We start from the raw sequence: 27,965 nt of genomic DNA on the forward strand, positions 1-27,965 counted from the left end.
TGTTCACAATTTTATGAGAAAAAATAGATAAATCCACAATAGAAGTGTTATAAGAAAATATACTTTAATTATTGCTTCTAAACTCTTTGAAGAAATCAGAAGTATAGTTTAGTAAGTGTCTTCAGAGACACTTGTCTCATTATATGTCCATTTAATGAGCTTTTTGTGCTATCTGTAAGTATGTTGTAAGTTCCAAAATCAACATTCTATAGCTGATTCAGTTCAGTTATTGCACCAAAAGCCTGGGCAGTTTGTCATAACCACAGCTACTTTGTGTACTCGAAAAATGCTTTTTCCACTCTATGTGGTAAAGGACTGGTTTTGACTTTTTTTTACTCCATCAAAGACATATTGTTGTAAAATACAAGAAAAAAGAATTATTAAAATGTGAAATGAAAAAGCAGTGACATACAAATATTTCAGTAAATTAAATACTATATAAAAAGGGTTATACATTATAACCAAGTGGGTCTCATCCCAGAAATGAAAGGTTGGTGTAACATTTGATCAATCAGTGTATTAGACTAAAAAACAAAAAACATATCCCAACAGATGCAGAAAATGTGTTTGATGAAATTAAATACTCATTCATAATAAAAGTTCTCAGCAAACTACAAGTTTCTGTCCCTGTTTAAATGCTGTCTGTGAAAAACCTACATGAGGGTGGGCATAATGACTCACTCCTGTAATCCCAGCACTCTGGGAGGCCCAGGCAGGTGGATCACCTGAGGTCAGGAGTTTGAGACCAGCCTGGCCAACACGGTGAAACCCCCTCTCTCCTAAAAATACAAAAATTACTTGGACATAGTGACATGTGCTTGTAATCCCAGCAACTCGGGAGGCTGAGGCAGGAGAATACCTTGAACCTGGGAGGAGGAGGTTGCAGTGAGCCAAGATCACACTCCACTGTGCTCCAGCCTGGGCGACAGGTGACCTCTGTCTAAAAAACAAAAAAACAAAACAAAAAACACCTGCATCTCATACTTCATGGTAAAGACAGTGTTTTCTACTAAATATTAGGAACAAATTAAAGATATCAGCTCTTCTCATTTCTGGTCAATATTATACTAGAAGTACGGTCAGTTTAAAGAAATAAAAGACATTCACACTAGAAAGGAAGAAGTTAAAACTGCCTGTATTGTATGTGGTATGATTGTCTACTTAGAAAAACAAAATAATTTAAGAAAAGCTACTAGAACTAATAAGTGAATCTTATAAGATCAATGTATAAAAATTAGTTTCTGTTTGCTAGCAGTGAACAAATGGAAATTGAAATAAAATATACATTTATAATAGCATCTCCAAACAGGAAGTATTTCAGGATAAATTTAGCAAAATCTATTCTAGATTTGTACATTAAAAACTGCAAAACATTAAGAAAATTAAAAAGGACTTAAATAAATGGAGAGAGATACCTAGTTTCATCTATCAGACTTAATATTGTTAAGATGCAAGTTCTCCCCAAAGTGATCTGTAGAATCACTGCATTAAAAAAATTTTTTTTTTAAGACACAGTCTCACTTTGTTGCCCAAGGTAGAGTGCAGAAGCCCGATCATAGCTCACTGCAGCCTTGAACTCCTGGGCTCAAGCCCACTCCTGAGTAGCTGGGAATTACTGGGATGCACCACTATGCCTGGCTATTTTTTTTATATTATTATTTTCTGTAGAGGTGGGGTCTTGCTATGTTGCCCAGGCTGGTCTCAAACTCTTGGGTTCAAGTGATCCACCTGCCTCAGCCCTTCAGAGCACTGATTACAGGCATGAGCTACCATGCCCAGGACAGTGCAATGCTAATCAAAATCCCAAACACCACCTGTTCCCCAAAAACCTATTGAAATTAACAACAACAACAAAAATCCCATCAAGCTTTTTTGTAGAAATCAGCAGGCTGGTTTTAAAGTTTATATAGAAAAGCAAAGAATAGCCAAAGTGACTTTGAAACAGAACAAATTTGGAGGACTTACTTTGTTTTAAGATTTGCTATAAAGCTGTAATTATCAAAACATTGTGACATTGGATAGACTCTTCAATGGAAGAGAATAAAGGTCCAGAAATAGACCCACAGATAATGTCAATTGATTTTCAAGAATGATGTCGAACAATTCAACAGAGAAAGGATAGTTTTTGTTAAATTGTGCTGGAACACTTGAATATTCATATGTTTTCCCACCCCAAAAGACCTATACCCAAATGGTTTATAGCAGCTTTGTTCATGTTCACCCAAAATTATATAAACAACCCAGAAGTTTATCGACTGATGAATGGATAGGTACATCTTGATACACCCATGCCATGGAATACTACTAGCAATATAAAGGAACAACTACTGATACACTCATGAATCAGCAACATGGATGAATCTTAAAAGCCTTACGTGAAGTGAAAGATGACAGGCACAAAAGGCTATATAGTTTATTATTCCATTTATATGAAATGCTACAGAAGGCTAAACTGTAAGGAGAAAAATCAGAAATTTCTGCTAGAGGGTTAGAGGAAGAAAATGACTATAGAAGGGCATTTTTTTAAGATAATTTTTACTCTATGTAAATTATACCACATGACCCTTAATCTTAAAAATTTAAAAACCCATATATTTTATTCAAGATGCAACAGACATGAATTCACTCTGTCCAGTTGCTATTAAAGTTTCCAAACACTTACTCTTCCCGTACTCATCTCTTCCCTGCTTGGTAACAGCATATGAGTGGCAAGTTCACAGCTGAAGCTTGGGGTCAGGATAGTAGACCTACATTTGGAAGGTTATATAAAGTAATAATAGTGCCTGGGGAGGCGATACCATTTATGATCCGTAAAATCCTTTTTTTAATTGGAGTGACATCTTCCAAAGGAAATAATTTGAAGGATAAACCTTCAGATCGGATTTTTTTTTTTTTTTTTTTTTTTGTCTATTGGAAAGGAGAAGACATGAAGCTGTAAAGCTAACAGGTGAGAGATTTGAGGTTTAATTATTTTGCTACTAATATTTGTAGTCAAGTTTTCATTATTTCTCCTTTAAACCGTCTGTCAAACATGTAATATAGAGTTATGTACCACATAACATTTTTGTCAGTGATAGACCACATATATGATGGTGGTCTCATGAGATTAGAATACCTTATTTTTACTGTGTTTAGATATGTTTAGATGCACAAATACACGCCTTTGTGTTACAGTCGCCTACAGTATTCAGTACAGTAACATGCTGTGTAGGCTTGTAGCCTCGGAGCAATAGGCTCCACCATATAGCCTAGGTGTATAGTGGGCTATACTTTCTAGGTTTGTCTAAGTACACTCTATGATGCTTGCACCAGAACAGATCGCCTCATGATGCATTTCTCAGAACATAGCCTCGTGTTGAGCAACCTATGACTGTATATTGAAAGGAGTTTTGCCGGAGAAGCACTTTGAGTATTTTGACTTAATGTAGTTTCCTCAAGAGCTGCTTTTTTAGACCACCACACCATGGTAGGAATTGTTGTTGTGGTATTACTGTGTAAAAATTTGTATTATTACAGTTTCAATATAAGGTTCTTTCTGTTTTGTCTTAGCTACTATCTAGAATTTAATACCTCCTTGAACTATGGCGTAGATCACAACCAGTATTTTAGCCTTGCAATTTCTTTATATTTACATAAGAATTTTTACTTTTTTGAGCATTTTAGCATATAGATTTCATTTAAAGATTACTATAATTATTTAATGCATTAAAGGAATTACAGGATCTTTGTTCTCTACTTATTATAGTAAAACTAGCATTCTATTTTGTTCCTCACCCCACATAACTAATTTCTGGGTTCATAAAGACATTTGTACAATTTTATTATTATCATGCATTTTAAAAGATATTTAGTTCCCAAATATTACATAATCATATAATTATGTAATTAACTCTATTCAGTGGTTTGTACCTTTTATTTCTCCATCTTGAAAAGGTTTCTTTTTGCTTGATCAGTTTAGTGAAGACATTTTATAATTACCTTGTAATAACAGAGCTTGGGTTCTTATGGTCTCCTCTGATCTTACTGAACAGTTAATTTCCAGCCTATTCCAAGGGACAACAGGACCACCATGTGCTCACTAGCATCTACTAGTAGCTGCTTTTGATTTGGAATGTAATGTTTCTAATACATGCGGGCCTGAAAATTTCAAGCAGACTTCACATTTCTCACATGGTTCAAGAATTTAAGCTGGGTACAGTGGCTCATGCCTGTAATCCTAGCACTTTGAGAGGCTGAGAGAAGAAGATCTGTTGAGCCTAGGAGTTCAAGACCAGCCTGAGCAAGATGGCAAGACCCTTATCTCTATACAAAAAACAAAAAAACAGCCGAGTACAGTGGTGTGCGCCGTAGTCCCAGCTACTCAAGAGGCTGAGGACGCCCTTGAACCCAGGAGGTCAAGGCTGCAATGAGCTATGATCACGCCACTGCATTCCAGGCTGGGCAGCAAAGTGACATCTCTTAAAAAAAAATTAAAATATTATTTAAAAACAGAGCAGTCATACAACCTGCATTTGAGTCTCTTCTGTCTTGGATTATTAGGTTCTGTGTTTTCCATACAGAGAATGTGGCCTGAAACAAGAACCCCCAGGAGGAGCAGATGCTTCCAAGAGATCAAACACCGCTTTAAACTGCCACCGTTGCCACTCAGGACAACAAATACCAACAATAACAACAGTGAATATCCCTTCATTTAAAGTAAAGCAAAATTAAATTGTTGATATTTTTGTTAAAAATAGTTCAGTTATGGTAGAAAGAACTTTGGTGTTAGAGAGACCTAGAATCAATTCCAGCCACTGTTACTACTTTCTTAACATTGTGGGTGATAACTGTCATCTCTGATACAAAAATAATAACACCCTTCCTATAGGGATATTCTCAGATAGAGTTCATGTATGTCAACTTAGGCCTGGGTCAGAAGATACTTACGACTCTTCAAAATTATTTTATTTCATATGTATATAAAGGTGTTTATAGGATTCTCTGTATTGCTGAATGCACTTGCATCTCCAAAATAGTTTCTGAAATATTACGTCAACACCATTACCAATAATCACAAAAAAGTAATATTCAAGCCCTCTTTGCGGTCCTTTTTTGTGCTTAGATATTCCGCTGAGGTTATATGTTGTTAAAGTGCATGTTCAAAAGTAGTTTGAATGCTTTTCTTTGTGTAGTTATATTATTTATTTGATATACAGTTAAGAAGTTGTCTTTGAAACTTCTGTTTTCATTCACTTATAGCATTTGCTGTTTTTACCTCTTTTATTTAATTTTATTTTCTGAATTTGTAAAATATGGCTTGTTTTAACAAAGTCAAACCTGTATAAAAAGACATGCGAAAGAAATCACATTCATATCGCTACCCCTCCCATTCTGTTTTCTTCTATCCCTGATGGATATTCTTTAGTTTCTGATCTGTCCTTCCTGTGTTTCTTTTTTTGCAAAAATAAGCAAAACCCATGGGGATAGGTATGTGTGCCTGTGTATGCATCTCCCCTCTTTCTTATCCAAAAGATAACAAACTGCATATACTCCTTGGCACTGCTTCAGTGGTATCCCATGGATGATTATATGTAGTATTCTTATTATCGTGTTTTAGAAATTCCGCAGTTTTAGTTCATATCCCCTTTCTCCCAAGAGTTGCTTAGAAAGTTTTTAGTCTCTAGGTAGAAGGACCACTTTTTGATGTGAATAATTTCTAGTTTTATCCCGTTGTGGTCAGAGAATGTTGTTTGTATTGTTTCTTTAAGGAACTTCATGAAGTTTTTGTCTTTGCGGCCCAATATAAGGTCAATTTATTTAATAGTGGCCCTTTTATGCTTCAGGAATTATATTCTCTATAATGAGAATATAATGTATATATGTTACACACACACACATAAACTGTAGCTTATAAATGATGTTATTTAGGTCTTCTATAACCTTACTTACCTTTTGTTTGTTTGATGCATTTTAGACCAAGAGTGACGTGTTAAAGTCTCTTATTATTGGGCTTTTGTTTATTTCTCTTTGTATCTCTTGTAGTTTCTGCTTTATGAAGGTAGTTGTTTTGGCCTTTAACATTTGTACTTCTGTCTTAAGTGCTTTGTGGCCTGAATTTTACCTTGCCTATATCAGGATCACAACTCTGGATTTCATAATATTTATATCTGTCTGATATATCTGCTCATTTCTTTATGTTTAGCCTTTTGATTTCAATATGTTCTTTTGTATGCAGCATAGAATTGGGCTTAGATTTATGAGCAACTGAAAAATCTTTTTCTTTTAATGTGTTAGATAAGCAGACTTACATTTATTGGTATAATCAATATGCTTGGTGTCAACGGTTTTATTTTTTAAAAACGTACTGTGTTTATTTTTCTTTGCATTTAGGAATGTTTGCTTTTTTTTTTTTTTTTTTTTTTTTTCCTGAAACAAAGTCTCACTCTGTCACCCAGGCTGGAGTGCAGTGGCACAGTCTTGGCTCACTGCAACCTGCTCCTCCCAGGTTCAAGCAATTGTCCTGTCTCAGCCTCCTGAAGCTAGGACTACAGGTGCACGCCACCATGCCTGGCTAAGTTTTTGTATTTTAGTAGAGTTGGGGTTTCACCATGTTGCGCAGGCTGGTCTCAAACTCCTGAGCTCAGGCAATCTGCCCGCCTCAGCCTCCCAAAGTGCTAGGATTACAGGAGGGAGCCACCGCGCCTGGTTGCATTTTTATTATAGGTTAGGGTTTGGCAGACTTTTTCTATAGAGGTTAGCATAGCAAGTGTTTTAGACTTTGTGGGCCAAACTCTGTTGCAGCTACTCACCTCTGCTGATGTAGACAGTGTAACTGCATCAATATGTCTGTGATGTAAACAAGAGAAGCCATAATATGCAAACAGATGGGAGTGGCTGTGTTCCAATAAATTTTTATTTATTGTAACAGATTGTGGGCTGCACTTGGACTGTAGTTTGACAACCCCTATTCTAGGGCTTATGTTTTAAAATACGTTTTATAATGCCTACAGCCCCATTTCTCCTCACTTGGGAACTTTAAATAATACCGTGTGACTCCAGTCTATTAGCCATGTAGTAATCAGTGAACTTATTCTACTTTCCCCTTTCTCCCTTCTTCTCTTCACTGAAATAAATAGTTGTATTATCTGTACTTTGTCAGAACAAATAGCATTTACTTACTACTATTCTTCCACTTTTATGCTTTGTGTTGCTTTGGTCTGTCTAAAATAAAGTGCTTCACCATCCGTCTTTTTGGGAGGGCCAGGGCGTCATCATCATCTCTTGGTTGAATGAAGCCCATCCTCCAGCAGGTACCTTATGAGGGGCTCCTGATTATTATCTTGAATTTTTGCATGTTTCAAATCATCTTTCATAGCATTGACACTTGAAAAATGAAAGACAGCTTGGCTGGATATAGACTCTGGCTTACACTTTCTTTCCTAAAGTCTTGCTTTCTATGTTGCTATTGACAAACCTGATGCCATTCTGATATCATTTGCTTTATAGGTGATTTAGGTTTTTTGCCTGAAGGCCCAAAGCGTTTTCTCTTTATCTTTAAAGTATAATATTTTTACTAGACTATGTCTTAGTTGATTATACCTGGTCAGTTTTTCTAGATATGAGCGAGCCTTTGACATGTATTATTTTATCCCTGGAAATTTTTATTGAATGATTGTTTGACACTCTAGTTCAGTTCTTTGTTTTGTTTTTATTTTTCAGAAGCTATAATTATTTATTTGTTAGAATTTTTCCTAGGCTCTGCAGCAGCAATTTTTTTTCCTTAAACTTCTTAGTTTTTCTGTATTTTGTTTTATTCTCTTGGCTATTTTTATTCCTCTCCTTAGCACCCTTTATTATATTTTCAGTCCTGTCGGTCCTTTCTTAGATACCTTAGATTCAAATGTTAATTTCTTTTTTGTTTTTGTTTTTGTTTTGAAGATTCATAGGGTACATGAACAGGTTTGTTACATGGGTATATTACGTAATGGTGGGGTTTGGGCTTCTGTTGAACCTATCACCCAAATAGTGAACATAGTCCCCAGTAGGTAGTTTTCAAACCTTGTCCATGTCCTTTACTCCCCCGTTTTGGAATTCTCAGTGTTTGTTGTTTCCATCTTTATGAGCATGTCTACCCATTATTTAGCTCTCACTTATAAGTGAGAACATGCAGTGTTTGATTCTCTGTTTCTGCCGTAATTAGATGTTCATTTCTGAGATTATTTCATCTTCCTCCCCCTATATCCATTTCTTACTTCAGTTTTATCATCTCTGGATATACATCTTCTGCTTTTTTGTGCTTTTATATTGTGAATTTTTGAATTTCTGATTTGGGATGGTTTTTCATATTTGCAAATGTTTGCTTAAGGATATTCAAGTCAGGGCACTGTTACAGATTTCCTTTGCTTTGCGGGGTTTATTGGGTGGGGTAGGGAGATGAGGGTTTTATCAACTGAAGTATTTTTATTCTTGTAGTAGTTTTATGGAGCTGCATGTTATTTCCATTCATTTAAAAATGTCTTATCTTTTTCTGAATCGTTATTATTAGGTATTCTATTAAGGTGATGGTGACATTGGATGGTGTACTAATTCCTCTGAGTTAAGAGGAATCTCAGTTAAGTGCATTTTACTTAATAGTGTTTTTCATAAGGAGATGATTGATTTGTCTGTTTTGTGATTCTTATTTGTTTCTATAGGATGTTTAATATCCACTGCTTGGCTCCTTCTTCCCCTGATCACCAAGACTCCAGGTGACTCTTGTCCCTTGCAGGTCTCCTCTATCTACTCCAGGATCCTTCCCATGACTGCCAACCCTGGTCCCAGGAACTTTCAGGCCCCTCTTTCTATTCTCCAGTAGTTAATGACTTTGATTCACAAGGTCTGAAACCTGCTCTCAGTATTTCCCCACTCTGCCTGGGATTCTCTCCTCCTCCTGGCATTTTATCAGTGTTCTCCAGCATGAGGCCCCCATTGGTTTCTCTTCTTTTCACTTAGTCTCCACTGATCTTTCCACTCCAGAAAGAGCTCTAGAGTTAGCTTTGCTGGCTTCTGGTGTTTATTTCTCTGTTTATATATAAACTGAAGTTTGTAGTATTCTCCACTTTCTTTGTTTTTAGTTTGACGAGTTTTGTTTTGTGGGTTTATTTACTTGCTTTGTTTAACCATAAGGTCTTTGGAGGGTATCTTGAAGTATGGCTGTAAGTAGCTGCCATTATCATATGGAAACCTAGAAATCAACGTTTCATTTTTTAAAGTTATTCTTTTTTATATTGTTTAACTCTTAATGTTGACTTTTATTGTATATTTTATATGTTTTTAATATATTACTCATGTTATTTCTGAACCACATCTAGGAAAAGTAATTGGAGAGGTGGTTGTCTACAATTGTTTTGAAGAGCTCAAATAAGAAATGGAATTAGATTTGTTCATATCCTTTAGAATCAATGGCTGGAAGGTTCAGGGAAGCATATTTAAAATTAGCACAAGGAAGACTTTAGTAATGGTTAGCACTGCCTAAAGATCAGGTACATTGCCTCTAGGGTTATAGAGGCCTTCAGGTTTAGACTAGAAAGAAATTCTATAAAAAATTCAGTCATCCAATGAGTAAATAGACAACCTTTAAGGTTAACCTTTGCCACCAGTGAGAGGTTGCAAATCATGAGCTGGCCTACAAATTCAGCTGTAGGATGGTTTATTGTAGACTATGTACATAAAATATGGTTTTATATTTTATTATGAAATATTGAACATCCTGTGCTAGACGTAGAAAAAGTTCAGGAAACAACATCAAGAGTTCTCCCCCTTCTCCAGTGGAATTGAAAAAATAAAGTAAAAAACGACCAAAAAAATTTTTTTAAAAAGAGCTCCCCCCTTTTTTAGTGACCGCAAGAATACACTGGGCATAGACAGAATTACTGTAATAATTGAGAGCAGAGAGTCCAGAGCTAGTCTGGGCTATATGGCAGTTCCAGCTTCACAACTTACTAGCTAAGCATATTACTGAACTCTCCATAACTACTGTTCTACTGTAACATAATTTGGGGGAACGGGAGTTTGTTTAAAGTGGATGTATATTAGCTGCTGTATTATCTCATTGCCACCACAGCATCAGAAGTTTATTCATCTTCAAACCTGTTCTCTCGTTATTATGACTCAGATACTTTCTGTTGCTAATTTTTGTGTGTGTGTTTGCGGATCTTTTAGGCTTATTCAGCTCTTCTTAGTAGATGAGTTCTCCTTCCTGTCTCCATTTCAGATGCCCTCTAGAGAGACCCAGTAAAATACAAGTCATCCATATTTAAAGATTTATGCAAGAGCAGCTCTAGGCTCCTGGCCAGTTTATGGGTTGGCTGCTCTTGGATCAGGTGTCAATCCCTGCTGTGGGCAGCTGTTCCTGTATGGCAGTTTACACAGAAGGAATTGTGGGGTTATGTGTCTGGGGGACGTTCCAGTGTTTGGCCTGTCCAGAACTGTAACGAAGACAGAGGATCACTTAAGAAATATACTAAAGAACAGGTCATAGAACAAGAGTCTGTCAGCGCTGGGAAACAATTGTTTAGACAGACAGAACAGTCTGGTCAATCAGTCTATATAGGAGGTGACTCTTCATGAGAAAAGTCTTGAGCCTCAGCGGGTGTCAAAGAGACAGGCTAAAAGGATGGCGAGCTTTTAAAGACGGTACTTAGTCTTGTGTACCTATTGAGATGAAGACTCTAGTTCAGGCTCTGTAGTAGTCTTTACAGTTTCTGCCAAGATCATAGCTGTCACCAAGTACATGATCTGTTTTCTTCCATTTAAGTTGTCCTTTTAAAGTTTTTTTATTTTTTAACTTTGCTTTTGACATACCACTTACAAAAAGGTACAAGAATAGTACATGTTGGCTTTTTGGGGGGTCAGCAGTTATGTGTACCCCTAGTTACAATTGTGTATCTATCATCTGTTTGGTGGTGGGAACCAATGAAAACACTCTAAAAGTTCCATGTTAACTCGTGTTCATTTTTCATAACACTCACTCTGGCTCACTCTACAATTAAGAATAAGTGGGATGAGGCTCCACAGTAGTTCATCCAACTTTTTTGGCTAGCAGTTTTCAGAATCTTAAGTTCATTACCCCTAATTAGAGGCCAGTTAATCTTCCTGATGCAAAGTGTACAGTTAACTGCCAAATGCAAAACTCTTGAGAAAATGTCTCTAGAGACTTCTAGCATGCCGTGAAGTTAATTAATAGCAGATAAGAGGGTTAAGTGTGCACTTTAATTATGAATTCTACCAAAATAAAATACTCTGAATCTGTTAAGAAAAACCTTATGTACTTCTCCTCCTACAATAAGAAACCTTCACTGAGTCATCATCATCTGGATATTCTGGGGCCCTGCCTCTCTGACCACTTCAGGTTTTCCTTTGAGACATTTGGTACCTTGCCACATCATTTTCAGAAATTCTTGAATATGTCTGCTTTTGCTTTCCTTCTCTTTTTCTCATGTCTCAAATGACTAACGTTTGGCTGATTTGTGAAGGAGTTTTGATTAGAATTATAATCTCCCTTAAGAAGTAGTGCAAACCACTGGATCAGAATATCTGACTGGCCTCCAGGGCTACAAGAAATTTATCAGAGATTTTTTTTTTTTTTGAGACCAAGTTTCACTTTTGTTGAGTGCAATGGCGCAATCTCAGCTCACCTCAACCTCCGCCTCCCGGGTTCAAGTGATTCTCCTGCCTCAGCCTTCTGAGTAGCTGGGACTACAGGCATGCATCACCACACCTGGCTAATTTTGTATTTTCAGTAGAGACAGGATTTTGCCATGTTGGTCAGGCTGGTCTCCAATTCCCGACCTCAGGTGATCTGCCCGTCTCCCAAAGTGCTGGGATTACAGGCGTGAGCCACCGTGCCTGGCCGGAGATTTTTTTTAATGTGTCACTTATATGCACTGCAGAGAGTTAGTTCTTTTTTTGAAAATAAGCACGTGTAAGTGTTTCATTTAACTATGGTGATTTCACAAATTGCTCTTTTGAGGTCAAACTTTATGCGGTGTTTTCCCACGGGTGGCACATACCTTACCTACAAGGGCATATCATAATCCCTGCCGTTCAGATGCTTGAGCAACTGGGAGAGGCCAATGTGATTTCTGCACTGCAAAAGCTTGTTATAGTCAGAATAGAAAAAATGGTAAAACACTTAGGATGCCTAGAGCCTACTAAATGTAACTTATGTCAGTAACCAAAATATAGGTCTTTTTGAAGCAATATATGCTTGTGAAGACCAATAATTTTGTTGTTCTTTATGTTACTTAAATATGGAAACATTTTTAAAGTTTAGGAGTTTAATTACTTAAATTTTGTCCTGGCTGCTTAGTTAAATAGAAGTAAGACGAAACCAGGAAGCAAATGATGCAACCTCAGTTGTTTTTTTTTTTAAAAAAAAGGAGACTCAGGAGTGGTGGCTTACACTTGTAATCCCAGCACTTTGGGATGCTGAGGCAAAGGATCACTTGAGGCTCGTAGTTCAAGACCAACTTGGGCTACATAATGAGACCCCGTTTCTACAAAAAATTTTAAAAATAGCACAGCGTGGTGATGCACACCTGTGGACCCAGATACTCAGGAGTCTGAGGCCAGAGGATCACTTGAGCCTAGGAGGTTGAGGCTGCAGTGAGCTATGATTGGACCACCGCACTCCAGCGACAGAGCGAAACTCTGCCTCTGGGGGGAGAAAGGGTGTCAGTATTAAAATTTACTTTTTCTAAACTGGGCAAATCGGTGCCTGTGCCTAGTGAATGACAGCACAGTGCCACTTGACAGTGTGTAGTCATTTGAAATAACTTGATGTGATGATGAGCTTTAAGGCTGTGGGATGCTAAATAAATCATGATTTGGGAAAGGTAATGTTTCATTATTTTCAAGGTTCTTTTCAAACTTAAGCAGGATAGCATCTCATCAAAGGCAGGGCATCACTACATTTTTAAGTAATCAAGGACATCCTCAATATCTGTTGAAGACACATTTTAGGAAAAAAATTAACATTTCCATGATATATGTAATGTCTACTGAATTATACTAACTTTCCTAGGTAGGAAGTACAACCTGAAAATTAAAAATTGCAGGATAGGCCGGGCGCGGTGGCCCATGCCTATAATCCCAGCACTTTGGGAGGCCGAGGTGGGCGGATCACAAGGTCAGAAGTTTGAGACCAGCCTAGCCAATATGGTGAAACCCCATCTCTACTAAAAATACAAAAAGCACCTGGGCATGGTAGCGTGTGCCTGTGGTCCCAAGCTACTCGGGAGGCTGAGGCAGGAGAATCGCTTGAACCCAGGAGGCAGAGGTTGCAGTGAGCCAAGATTGCGCCACTGCACTCCAGTGTAGGCGACAGAGCAAGATTCTGTGTCAAAAAAAAAAAAAAAAAAAAGAGGCAGCAAGATAGCACTGAATGACTACTGGGTAAATAACACAATTAAGGCAGAAATAAATAAGTTCTTTGAAACCAGTGAGAACAAAGATACAATGTACCAGAATCTCTGGGACACAGCGAAAGCAGTCTTCAGAGGGAAATTTATAGCACTAAATGCCCACATCAGAAAGCGGGGAAGATCTAAATTTAACACCCTAACATCACAATTGGAAAGAACTAGAGAAGCAGGAGCAAACAAAATCAGAAACTAGCAGAAGACAAGAAATAACTAAGATCAGAGCAGAACTGAAGGAGATAGAGACATGAAAAACCCTTCAAAAAATCAATGAATCGAGGAGCTCGTTTTTGAAAAGATCAACAAAATAGACTGCTAGCCAGACTAATGAAGCATAAAATGGAGAAGAATCAAATAGACACAATAAAAAATGATAAAGGGGATGTCACCACTGATCCCACAGAAATACAAACTACCATCAGAGAATACTGTAAATACTTCTATGCAATAAACTAGAAAATCTAGAAGAAATGGATAAATTCCTAGACTCATACACTCTCCCAAGACTATACCAGGAAGAAGTTGAATCCCTGAATAGACCAATAACAAGTTCTGAAAGTGAGGCAGTAATTAATAGTCTACCAACCAAAAAAAGCCCAGTACCAGATGGATTCACAGCCAAATTCTACCAGAGGTACAAAGAGGAGCTGGTACCATTCCTTCTGAAGCTATTACAAACAGTAGAAAAAGAGGGACTCCCCCCTAACTCATTTTATGAGGCCAGCATCATCCTGATATCAAAACCTGGCAGAGACACAACAAGAAAAGAAAATTTCAGGCCAATATCTCTGACGAACATTGATGAGAAAATCCTCAATAAAATACTGGCAAACCGAATCCAGAAGCACATCAAAAGCCTGTCCACCACGATCAAGTCGACTTCATACCTGGGATGCGAGGCTGTTTCAACATACACAAATCAGTAAATGTAATCCATTGCTTAAACAGAACCAATGACAAAAGCTACGTGATTATCCCAATCACTGTGGAAAAGGCCTTTGATAAAATTCAACACCCCTTCATGCTAAAAACTCTCAATAAACTAGGTATTGATGGAACATATCTCAAAATAATAAGAGCTATTTATGACAAACCCACAGCCAATATCATACTGAGTGGGCAAAAGCTGGAAGCATTCCCCTTGAAAACCAGCACAAGACAAGGATACCCTCTCTCACCACTCCAATTCAACATAGTATTGGAAGTTCTGGCCAGAGCAATCAGGCTAGAGAAAGAAATAAAGGGTACAAATAGGAAGAGAGAAAGTCAAATTGTTTCTCTTTGCAGATGACCTGATTGTATATTTAGAAACCCCATCGTCTCACCCAAAATCTCCTTAAGCTGATAAGCAACTTTAGCAAAGTTTCAGGATACAAAATCAGTGTGCACCGATCACAAGCATTCCTGTACACCAATAACAGACAGAGAGCCAAATCATGAGTGAACTCCCATTCACTATTGCTACAAAGAGAATAAAATACCTAGGAATACAACTTACAAGGTATGTGAAGCATTTCTTCAAGAACTACAAGCCACTGCTCAAGGAAATAAGAAAGGACAGAAACAAACGGAAAAACATTCCATGCTCATGGATGGGAAAGAGTCAATATTGTGAAAATGTCCATACTGTCCAAAGTAATTTATAGATTCAGTTCTATCCCCATCAAGCTACCATTGACTTTCAAGTCACAGAATTAGAAAAAACTACTTTAAATTTCATATGGAACCAAAAAAGAGCCCATATAGACAAGACAGTCCTAAGCAAAAAGAACAAAGCTGGAGGCATCATGCTACCTAACTTCAAACTATACTACAAGGCTACAGTAACCAAAACAGCATGGTACTGGTACTAAAACAGATATGTAGACCAATGGAACAGAACAGAGGCCTCAGAAATAATCCCACACATCTACAACCATCTGATCTTTGACAAACCTGACAAAAGCAAGCAATGGGGAAGTGACACCTTTTGTAATAAATGGTGTTGGGAAAACTGACTAGCCATATGCAGACAACTGATACTGGACCCCTTCCTATACCTTATACAAAAATTAAGATGGATGAAAGACTTAAACATAAGACCTAAAACCATAAAAACCCTAGAAGAAAACCTAGGTGATAACATTCAGGACATAGGGATGGGCAAAGACTTCATGACTAAAACACCAAAAGTAATGGCAACAAAAGCCAAAATTGACAAATGGGATCTAATTAAACTAAAGAGCTTCTGCACAGCAAAAGAAACTATCAGAGTGAACAGGCAACCTCCAGCATCTGACAAAATTTTTGCAAAGTTCTAATATCCAGAATCTACAAAGAACTTAAATTTATAAGAAAAAAACAACCACATCAAAAAGTGGGTGAAGGATATGAATAGACACTTCTCAGATGAAGACATTTATATGGCCAGCAAATGTGAAAAAAAGCTCATCATCACTGGTCATTAGATAAATGCAAATCAAAACCATAATGAGGCACTATGTCACACCAGTTAGAATGGTGATCATTAAAAACTCAGGAAACAGATGCTGGAGAGGATGTGGAGAAATAGGAACTGTTTTAGACTGTTGGTGGGAGTGTAAATTAGTTCAACCATTGTGGAAGACAATGTTTTCCTCAAGGATCTAGAACCAGAAATACCATTTGACCCAGCAATCCCATTACTGGGTATATACCCAAAGGATTATAAATCATTCTACTATAAAGACACATGCACACATCTAAGTGTTCACAATAGCAAAGACTTGGAAGTAACGCAAATGCCCATCAATGATAGACTGGAGAAACAAAATGTGGCACATATACACCATGGAATACTATGCAGCCATAAAAATGATGAATGGGACATGGATGAAGCTGGAAACCGTCATTCTCAGCAAACTAACACAGGAACAGAAAACCAAACACTGCATGTTCTCACTTATAAGTGGGAGTTGAACAATGAGAACACATGGACACAGGGAGGGGAACATCACACACTGGGGCCTGTCGGTGGGTGGGGGGCTAGGGGAGGGATAGCATTAGGAGAGATACCTAATGTAGATGGTGGGTTGATGGGTTCAGCACACCACTGTGGCACATGTATACCTATGTAATAAACCTGCGCGTTCTGCACATATATCCCAGAACTTAAACTATAATAATAAAAAAAAGTATAAGTCACGTTGTACAAGCAATCACCAGGACTCTTTCCATCTTGCAAACTGAAACTCTATACCTGTTTAAAAAACTCCCATTTCCTCCGCCTTCTAGCCCCTAGCAACCACCGTTCTACTTTCTGTTTCTATGGATTTGACTACTCGATATTTCACACGTGAGTGGGAACATACAGTATTTATCTTTCGTAACTGGCTTATTTCACTTAGCATGATGTGGTTAAGGTTCTTCCATGTTGTAGTATGTGTTCGAATTTTCTTTCTAAGACTGAACAATTTTCCGTTGTATGTATAGAGCACATTTTCCTTACCCGTTCCTTCATCCATGTACGCCTGGGTTTTCTCTGCCTCTCAGCTGTTGTGTATGTAGTACTGCTAAGAACATAGGCATGGGCTTCATTACTTAACAGTGGCTACCTTACGACCATCTAAAGCAGATTTCTTGCTCAATCTAAGTCACTTTATACAACTGAGAAAATTTACTGGGCCTTTGTTCAAGCTTTTTTCAATTTGCCTCTTACTGTCTGGGATCTAGAAGCAATTTTTTTTCCTGTAATACTTCAAAACCTCAAATTTCTGAGATGTCTTTATTGCTTTCCTTTTCTCTTTGAAGATTGGTCAGTTTTTACCCGTGCTGATCACGTGCCTGCAATGCTTTGCCAAAGAAGGAAGTTTTTCTTTTTCATGTCAGTCTGATGTGGATTGAGGGTGGTACACTGTGCTCGGACAATCATTCCAGGCCCAAGCTCCTTCTCTCATGTGGCTCTCTGACTCCAGGGCCTTATCCTCTTCTGTACTCCACTGGTAAAGAGAGAGAAAAAGATTGCACAGGAAGGCTTTTAGGGGCCAGAACTAAAAGTGGTTTATGTTCTTCTATCTTTACTTCATTTTCCAGACTTGATATCATAGCCCTACTTAACTGTAATGGGAATAGGAAATACAATCTTGCTGTATTCCCAGGAGGAAAACAAGGTTTGGTGAACATATAGCGCCCGGTGCCAAAGGCTGGAGATAAATTTGGAAGTACTAGCATGTAGGTGGTGATCAAATCCGTAAGTAAAGATGAGGATCATCCCGGAAAGAGAGTAATGGGAGACCCTCAGAAAAACAAAGGCACTTTCTTAAGGATCTTTACTGGTAAAAATAACTTGTGTAACCTAACTTTAGAATGTTAGGTTACACAAGCTATTAGTAGAACAGTTACTACTCTATGTTTTTAGGATGTTTAAATGTGTGGATTAAATAAATGTAAAAGTAGCTTTTTCAGAAACTGGAATGTTTTTACTTCTTGAAGTTTAATACAAAAGAAACATGTATCAGCATCCTTTTATGACACAACCTGTGAATGTAAAATAATTCTGAATTTCTGAAATACTGTTTTATTTTTGTTTATCATTTAAATTATGTACATTTATTAAGCATTTACTATGTACCAGGCAATGTGAGGATTATAACAATAAATCACAATCAAGGAAGACCAAATTTAGTAGTACAAAAACAGGCTGGTCACGGTGGCTCACACTTGTAATCCCAGCACTTTGGGAGGACAAGGCAGGAAGATTCTTGGGGCCAGGAGTTCAAGACCAGCCTGGGCAACATAGCAAGATTCCATCTCCACAAAAAATTTTCTGAAAATAAGCTGGGCGTGGTGATATACACCTGTAGTCCTAGCTACTTGGGAGGTAGAGACGGGAGGATCACTTGAGCCCAGGAGTTTGAGGTTGTAGTGAGCTGTAATCGCTCCACTGCACTACAGCCTGGGGAACAGAGTGAGACCATGTCTCTTAGAGAAAATAAAATATAACGTAAGGCAAATAAATTGATGTCCAAAATCCCAGGCAGACTCGGCAGTCTGGAAGTAAAATTGCGTTGATTTTGGAGCCCTGCAGATTTAGGTTTGAATCTCAGCTCTGCTACTCTCAGTGTAACCTTGGGGAAGTTAATATTTCTGAACTTCTAGTTTCCTTATTTCTAGGTTTGTGATAATAGCCCCTACCCTTCAGGTTGCTGTGATTAGGCATGATCTGTGTAAACCTAATGCAGTGCTTGCTTGATATTAAAAATGTTATTTTTATTAATATTGTTGAAGAATGTAGAGTTCATATGGGATAGAAAAATGAGTTACCTTACACTCTATGAATTCATTCATTCAGTAGTTATTTAGTGAGCCACTAGTACACACAGTGTACTTAGGATTAGACTGTATGTATGGATTTGTGTTTGTTTTCTAAAGCCCCATTTAGTTTTTAAAAAAATGTTTGTATCACAGGTCTGTACCCATCAGGTTTATATACGGTCTTCCCCGCTTTCAAATGCCCAGAGACCACCCTGTCCCTCCTGGCAATGTCTTCATCCTCCTCCTTTGCTATAGGGATCTGCCTGACTTATCTCTCATAATCTCCTCTTCCTCTGCCCACTCCTGTATTTTCCTTGCTCCTATTTCTGCTGACTTCACCTCAGACAGCCTTTTTTCTTTGCATACAAATTTTTGTTAGTCCCCCCGTCCAACTTTTTTTTTTTTTTTTTTTTTGAGGTTGACTCTTGCTTTGTGAGTGCAGTGGCATAATCTTGGCTCACTGCAACCTCCACCTCCTAGGCTCAAGTGATTCTCCCATCTCAGCCTCCCAAGCAGCTGGAACCACAGGTGTGCACCACCATGCCGGCTATTTTTTTGTATTTTTAGTAGGGATGGAGTTTCACCATGTTGCCCAGGCTGATCTCAAACTCCTGAGCTCAGGCGATCCACAAGCATGATTCTTAAGCTTAAGTTTTTCTAGTGGGAAAATTAATTCTCCCAGTTACCTCAGGCATAATTTACCACCTTCTTTCTCTCTTTGTTCATTTTTCTTCTCATATATTGGAAAACTTTCCAATTATATCCCCTATAGATTTCCAGGTGTCCCCACCGAAGTTTCTTCCTGCTGATACTAATGCTGATACTGACACCAGCACTCCTTGCACACTTACGATCTGGCAGGCGCTCTGCGCCACCTCTTCTTTCCCCAGCAGTTCTGTTGTAAACTAATTGGAGGCAGGGATCAGATATATACCTTTTTGGATTCTCAGTACAGCTTTTTGCAGAAAGGAAATGGCCTATAAATATTGGTTGGTCAGAGAGAGGAAGAATGACCAATTCATTTGACCTCGCATTAAAAATAATTTTATAAAAATTATGTCATATGCAATTGTATTTTGTTTCATTGCCAGTGTTGTGGACATTTTTAAATAAGAAATGCAAATAGTCTCACTTCAGTGTGGGTTAAATGTGCTTTTGTGGGTTTCTTAGGAACCGCTTATTACATTGTTCTATGGCAACTTATATTCCAAGTTCTAAATAACTGTCTTTACAAAAGCCGTTTTGACACATAAATTATAAGATGTGGACCGTCCAGAATTTTTCCTTGTCACTAATTTTTTAAAAGGGAGTTTAGTTTTTGGTAAAAATGCCTTGTTTATCTTTCTCTTACTTATTTAATGAGTGTCTTCTTATGCCACTTGCCACAAATAAAGATTCTCAAACATTTTCAGCCTCAGGGAATGAAGTAACTGCTAGCTAGAAATAGATCAGGGATTAACAAATGTAACACATGTAGCTGATGTCATAGGGCTGTGACTTGGGAGGCAGACATCCCACAATAACTAAAAATGGGCATCAAGTGCAGAACATACAAATTTACAGATTCCAATTTTTACATTTGTTATTGCCAGTGAATATGTCACATTATTTTGAGAACTAACCCATCATTAATTAGTTTAAAAACAATATCTAAGTTATGTCACATCCATCCCTATCCTGCCATGCTCCATTTAGGACTACCTTGCCCCTCTACTGGACCATTATACTAGAGCCCTACCCTGCCTCCTGCCCACAGTCCTACCCTGTCCAACCCACCCACCAACTCAGTCCTCATCAGACTTCCCTTCACAATGGCTCCTCAAAACCTCAATGCCAAATCAATCCTTATATTTTCTGATTTCCTTTCCCTCCCTCTTTCTTTCCCTTTTTTGTTTCTTTCATGTTTAGAAAACATGATGAGTGAATACACAGAATACAAAACAAAATGAGTGAATACACAGAAAGTTTTTGCTTCAACCAGTCACTATTCTCAAGAGTCATCCTCACTCTCTACCATCACCCCCTCTGCAAATGCATGTCTTTCTCCACCTAAAAATGTCCAGATGTCTTGAAAGGCTCAGTTCAAAAGCTGCTTCACAGTGCTTCTCTGTTCATCTTTTCTATCCACATAGATGAATACACATCATCCCTATTTCCCCTGGGAACTTTATTCTTTTAGAACTTAACCATATTCTGCCTTGTATTACATTATAGCTAGTAGATTGCAAGCCCCTTAAGAAGAGTTTGGTTTAATTTTGGATACTTCTTAGCACTTAGCAGAGCGGTCTGCTCATAGCAGGGGCATAAAAAGTGTTTATTGAACAGTTACTTCTCTTTAAGGTAGAATAGTTTCAGTATACTTTGTTGGAAGTTGATGTTTGTGATATCTCCTGTCATTCAACATTTTCTTTCATAGGAGTTCGTAGATTTTCAAGGTGCAAGAGCAGCCCCATTTTATTAACAGCTGTAATCTTGCATTTTATCTGAACCTCACAGTCAGTGCATTGTACTGTCTCTCTTGGCAGCCTCGTGTGCAAGCTGAACACAAGGACCACCATCCTGGCAGCAACGAACCCCAAAGGCCAGTACGACCCCCAGGAGTCCGTGTCTGTGAACATTGCTCTCGGCAGCCCACTCTTAAGTCGATTTGACCTGATCCTGATTTTGCTTGATACCAAGAATGAAGACTGGGATCGTATCATTTCCTCCTTTATCTTGGAAAATAAAGGTATGTGAAGACAGACAAAGCATTCAAAGTAACAAAGAGAGATTAGCTATAACTTAAAGAAATTCCCTTTCAAGAAAATTAAATAAATACCCAAGGTAGGCTATGTAGTACCAGGCAATAGAGAAAAGCTTAGACAGAAAGCAGTGAAAGGAGCCACTTACAGGGCCTCAGAATACTGAGTTGAAGGAAAAGGGCCTTTCTCTACCTGCCACTAATGAGAATAAAGTTGTTTGTAAATATGTCCCTTATAATGAAAGGGGGCAACCTTATGATACGGAATTACTGCTCGCCTCTTGCACATAAAGAAAACCAGAATGAATATGAAACAAATGTCTAAATGTAGGGTTCTCTTTAAATTAGATTTTCTCAGGCCGGGCGTGGTGGCTTACGCCTGTAATCCCAGCACTTTGGGAGGCTGAGGCAGGTGGATGACCTGAGGTCAGGAGTTCACGACCAGCCTAGCCAACATGGTGAGAACCCGTCTCTACTAAAATACAAAAATTAGCTGGGCATGGTGGTACAGACCTGTAATCCCAGCTACTGCGGAGGCTGAGGCAGGAGAATTGCTTGATCCCAGGAGGTAGAGGTTGCAGTGAACAGAGATCGCACCACTGCACTCCAGCCTGGGTGACAGAGCAAGACTTCATCTCAAAAAAAAAAAAAGAATAGGTTTACTCGAATATTATTGATTACTGAGCAGAACAGAATTATTCTGAATAATTTTTAATAAAGGTGGGAAGCTTACCTTTATTAAGCTTAGATCATAAGACTGTTCTTTTCTAAAATTGTGTGCTATGCAGACAAGTCTAGATTTCAATAACCACAAAACATGAAGGTTACTTTTAACAAATAAGTACCAGAACTTTATAAAAATCCTTAAAATGAGATGTTTGCCTGTCCTAAGAACTTACTGACCCAACACCTGATATATACAGGTTACCCAAGCAAATCAGAGAAGCTCTGGAGCATGGAAAAGATGAAAACCTATTTCTGCCTCATAAGGAATCTGCAGCCCACACTGTCTGATGTGGGCAATCAAGTTCTTCTTCGGTACTACCAGATGCAAAGGCAGAGTGATTCCCGGAACGCTGCCCGGACCACCATTCGCCTGTTGGAAAGCTTGATACGATTAGCAGAAGGTCTATTTCATTCAGCAAATGATGCTTGTATTGAATGCTGCCTGTGTGCAAGGCAAGGGGCTTGGCACCATGGATTCAAAGATGAATGAGAATAACCCCCACTCTAAGGTGCTCATAGTCACTTAAAAATAAAGGCTCTGAGCCATGAGATCGCTGCTCATCTGAGGACAGGTGATGAGTATTGACTGGAATGTGGTGTCATTAAGAAAGAGGAATCTTTGTGCTTCTCAGGACCTCCTAGAACTTAATATACCATTCACTTAGAAAGCCTTATTTCTGATATTTTGTTTCTCAGTGGCAACTCTATTAGCATTTTGAGTGGGACAGTTTCTTGTTTGGAATTGTTTCCCATGTAGCATCACTGGTTCTTGCTCAGTAATTGCCAGTTGCAGTCCACCCCTGTCGTTATAACAACCAACTTGACAATGCCATGCCCTGCCCCATTACATACATACATGTAGCTAACATGTATCTTAATTCTTTTCTTCTAACATTGGCTTTTACATTTTAGCTTTTGTTTAAATATAAAAAAAGAATTCACATGAACTGAATAATAAAATAAAATAATACAAGCTTAATAAAAAGTACTGTAAAACAAACGGACTTTCTTTTTTCAAGGATTTATAGCTAGTGTTAGGGCAAGAAATACTCAGAGTTTAGAATTGCTTCTTTGGTAGCTTTGAAAAGCTCATAGATCATAAAGAGGAGTGCCAGATATGAAAAATGAGTTTTAATTTTGTGTAGTTTTATAAAAGACTAGAAAGTGAGGACTAAAGTTGCTGAATATTAAATGTATGTTTATATAGCCCCTTTCTTTGCTGGAGCCCAGATTACTTTTTCATATAAATATACAGAATTGTGTGGGCTACACAGAAGGATTAGGCTCTTCATAGAAACAACCTTAAAGCTAGTTGAATGTTGACTTTTGTGCTTGTTCTAGTAAAATTGTTTTGTTATTAATAGCTCATTCATAAAATACAAATGGCGTGGAGGAGGAGATTAGAGAATTACATTTCTCACCTCAGATATTCTTAAAAAACAAATGTGCTTTGTTTTCTTAGCTCATGCTCGCCTGATGTTTCGTGATACTGTGACTCTGGAAGATGCTATTACGGTGGTGTCAGTCATGGAGTCCTCAATGCAGGTAAGGATATTTTGTGTACCTAATTTTTATCCTAATTACAAACTTTCTTTTTTTTTAAAAAAAGGACACTTTATTAACATATCAAAAGTTATTAAAATGATCATATTCTAGACCTAGTGATTCCTGGAACTAGATCCAAAGGTAACCATTTAAACGAAGAGGAAACAGTGTCCTGGAGACGTCTGCTGCATGGGTGGTGTTGCTTTGGCCCATTGATGTAGAGTAGTGGGCCTCAATCCTTTTTTTTCCTCAACACACCCAAGGGATGTTCATAGCCCACCAGTGACAGTATAGCTTCCTAGAGCGATGATTGCCACCAAGAACTGGGGGAGTGAACTCTAGAAAGTTGAAAAAGGCCCCCAAGTGATTTTCATACTCAACATAGGGGTGTAAAGGGCGGTCTTAGCCCCCGGGGATTCTTGGTCCCTAGAGTGTACTTACTGCTATGCAGGCTGGCCTGGTGACTCTCCTGGTATGTTCTCACCCCTTCAGGGAGGTGCACTGCTGGGAGGTGTGAATGCCCTCCACACTTCCTTTCCTGAAAACCCTGGAGAGCAGTATCAGAGACAGTGTGAACTTATTCTGGAAAAGCTAGAGCTGCAGAACCTCTTGAGTGAAGAGCTTAGAAGACTTGAAAGGTGAGGAATGAAAACCCAGAAAGGCATATAATGGAAAATCCTTGTTTGGCATTTAGTGAAACAAAGGAAGTGTGCCTTAAGTGGAAAAATCTATCTATCAGGTGTTGGGTCAGTAAGTTCTTAGGACAGGCAGATACTATCTGTAGGGGACTGTTTCAGTTATGTACTGCTGTATAATCAACTGCTCCAAAACTCAGTGACCGCAAATACCACCCCCACCAGTGTTTTAGTGTTCACTTTTCTGGGTATCAGACATTCAGGCAGGCTTGGTGGGGATAGCTTGTCTTTGCTCCACATTGTGTTGGCTATCTTGAGATAACAACTCAGCAATGACAGAAACAACATTTCAAAACTTACCTTTCTAATGACTCATTAAAATGTGACTAAGAGACAAGGAGGACACATGGGAAAAAACGTGTCACACGCCTTCGTGTAAATGTGGACTCGACCAAAAAAATTTTGCCCAAACTTTATACTCCCGAAATATGTGGACTTCCAAAAACCTAGGCTTTGAGTGTGAGCCTGAGAAATAGGAGTGAGGAATGGCAAGTTTATCCAGTTTTTGGTGTCTTCATGATCAGTGTAAATGGCTTAATAATTGACCTGCAGCTCTTACTGGTGTTGGTCTCAAAGCCGGGGTCTAGTGAATGAAGTACATGAGAAAGTGAAACAGCTGCCAAGAATGTGGGGACCACATTGAGATTGTTGACTACGTTAAAACAAAACAAAACTAAACTAAAAAACCTTGAGAATTTTTCCTTCTCACAGCAGCCTTCTCTTTCTACTTTTTGAAACTTCAGCACAGCCTTCCTGGGGAAGGGTGGGGATGGGCATTATCCTGCTAATAGCCAGGTGCCAGACTGCAGTAAACTTGCACTTTGTATAAAATTCACCCCTCTTTCTTTTGGTCTCCTGGCTCATTTTATGATCCAGAGCATCGTGCCTAGACCAAAGTTATTCCTTTGGGTTGTTTATGGTTTGATGTAGCTGATTCTTTTCAAGCCACTCCTGGGCTTGGCTTTGCTTTTGGAGAGGCTGCTCATTTTGATGGATCTAAGCTACCAGAAACTGACGTCTGCTGCATTCAGAAAAGAAGAAAAAGTGAGGCTCAGAATCGTTGTTATGTGTTAGAAAGATGGCAATTAGACTTCTCAAATTTAAAATGACCCTCCTGGAGGAAAGAAAGGAAAGAAGTGAGAGTATTTGACAATCTAAAAGATAGGATTCTGCCTTAAAATGTTATTTTCTACTGGTATTTATTTATAATGTAGAGGCATGTTCTGATGTTGATCCTCCTGAAAGCAACAAAACCAGGTACTGTGCAAATGAAAGTGAATTACCTCCAAGACACAATCTAATGCCAATCTTATCAAGTGAGAAAAAACCCAACCAGCATATGGGTTTTTACTGTTTTGGAAAGAGTTCTCTGTTCCTTAAGGAGATAATTATAATGAAACCATTTATAGTTTTATCATGCTTTATTTCCAGAAAATGCTTTGTACTTTATACTGGTGACAGTCTGACTCGGCCATTCTATCCACCTCAAAACAGAATGCAGGTGGGGCACAGTGGCTCACACCTGTAATCCCAGCACTTTTGGAGGCCAAGGTGGGCAGTCGACTTGAGTTCAGGAGTTCAAGACCAGCCTGGCCAACATGGTGAAACGCTGTCTCTACTAAAAATACAAAAATTAGCTGGGCATGTTGGCGGGCGCCTCTAATTCCAGCGACTCAGGAAGCTGAGGCAGGAGAATTGCTTGAACCTGGGAGGCGGAGGATGCAGCGAGCTGAGATTGAGTGAAACTCCATCTCAAAAAAAAAAAAGAGAGAGACTGAAATAATAGGGCTAACTTAGTCTACCCTAACTTATTCTCATCTTTTAGGAGATTTTTATAGAATTTTAACAATTATCAGTATCCCTGACCTCAATTTGATGCTGAAAAGTATGCTAGGTAGTAGTAATTTTGAAAGCTATTTGCTTTTTTGTTTGGTTGTAACTCAAATTAGTAAAAACGAACATGGGTTTGCTTACTGATACTTGCAAACCTACTATGAATGAATGTAACCCAATATGTTTACAATAATTGTGGGGGCCTTTTTCTGATTATGAAGGTAATGCATGTTTTTTATAAGTAGCAGTGAAATTAGAAAACAAAAAATCACATGTAATCTTATTTCTCAGAGATATGTACAATTAACATTTTAATGTATTTAAATATATTTAAATATAAGGTATTTCCTTATATTTTCTTTGATTATACATGAATTTTAGAATAACTTACTCATCTGCTTTCTGGTATAATATCTTTCCAAAGTGAGCGCATAGAAGAGGGATCATATTGTACTTTATAAGAAAAAGGCATTTCTAGGTTGTCAGGAAGGGCTTCTAAAGGACCTACTTGTAGGGAACTACAGTCCTTATTAGGAAGTCATCCTCCCTCATGACCAAATGGAAATTTGAAATGAAAATATGAGATCTGGCAAGATGGCCGAATAAGAACAGCTGCGGTCTGCAGCTCCCAGCGAGATCAATGCAGAAGGTGGGTGATTTCTGCATTTCCAGCTGAGGTACCCAGTTCATCGCATTGGGACTAATGCTTAGGCAGGGGGTGCAGCCCACAGAGGGCGAGCAGAAGCAGGGTGGGGCGTCACCTCCCTCTGGACATACAAGGAGCCAGGAGACTTCCCTCCCCCAGCCAAGGGAAGCGGTGAGGTACTATGCTACCCAGCCTGGATGCTATGCTTTTCCCATGGTTTTTGCAATCCACAGATCAGGAGATTCCCTCACAAGCCTACACCACCAGGGCTCCGGGTTTCAAGCACAAAACTGGGCGGCAGTTTGGGCAGACACTGAGCTAGCTTCAGGAGTTTTTTTCATGCCCTAGTGGCACCTGGAACCCCAGCAAGACAGAAGCATTCACTCCCCTAGAAAGGGGGCTGATGCCAGGGAGCCAAGTGTGCTCACTCAGGGTGTCCCACTCCCATGGAGCCCAGCAAGCTAAGAACCACTGGCTTGAAATTCTCGCTGCCAGCACAGCATTCTGAAGTCGACCTGGGATGATCGAGCTTGTAGGGGGAGGAGTGTCCCCCATTACTGAGGCTTGAGTAGGCGGTTTTCCTCTGACAGTGCCAAGGGGCCAGGAGGTTTGGACTGGGTGGAATCTACCACAGCGCGGCTAAGTGGCTGTGGGCCAGATTACTTCTCTAGATTCCTCTTCACTGGGCAGGGCATCTCTGAAAGAAAGGAGCCCCAGTCAGGGGCTTGCAGATAAAACTCCCATCTCCTCAGGACAGAGCACCTGGGGAAAGGGGCAACTGTGGGTGCTGCTTCAGCAGACTTAAACTTACCTGCCTGCCGGCTCTGAAGAGAGCAGCTAATCCTAACTAGGAGGATTCTCCCAGCACACTTTGCTAAGGGACAGACTGCCTCCTCAAGTTGGTCCCTGACCCCCGTGCCTCCTGACTGGGAGAGACCTCCCAACAGGAGTCAACAGACACCTCATATAGGAGAGCGCTGGCTGGCATCAGGCTGGTGCCTCTCTGGGATGAAGCTTCCAGAGGAAGGAGCAGGCAGCAATCTTTGCTGATACCCAGGCAAACAGGGTTT

General features: G+C 38.9%; 1 protein-coding gene across 2 annotated transcripts in view; it reads left to right on the plus strand.

The window, feature by feature from the left end:
* MCM9 (minichromosome maintenance 9 homologous recombination repair factor) overlaps positions 1 to 27,965 on the plus strand; it is a 120,797-nt gene that overhangs the window by 82,907 nt on the left and 9,925 nt on the right. For both annotated transcript variants that reach the window (XM_021937932.2, XM_021937933.2), the window contains exons 9-12: positions 21,236 to 21,438; positions 22,374 to 22,577; positions 23,639 to 23,721; positions 24,214 to 24,359. In XM_021937932.2, the coding sequence (XP_021793624.2) occupies positions 21,236 to 21,438; positions 22,374 to 22,577; positions 23,639 to 23,721; positions 24,214 to 24,359 (636 nt within the window). The remainder of the gene's footprint in view (positions 1 to 21,235; positions 21,439 to 22,373; positions 22,578 to 23,638; positions 23,722 to 24,213; positions 24,360 to 27,965) is intronic.

This window comes from Papio anubis, chromosome 6 (genome assembly GCF_008728515.1).
Source record: "Papio anubis isolate 15944 chromosome 6, Panubis1.0, whole genome shotgun sequence".
In the NCBI taxonomy this organism is placed as follows: Eukaryota; Metazoa; Chordata; class Mammalia; order Primates; family Cercopithecidae; genus Papio; species Papio anubis.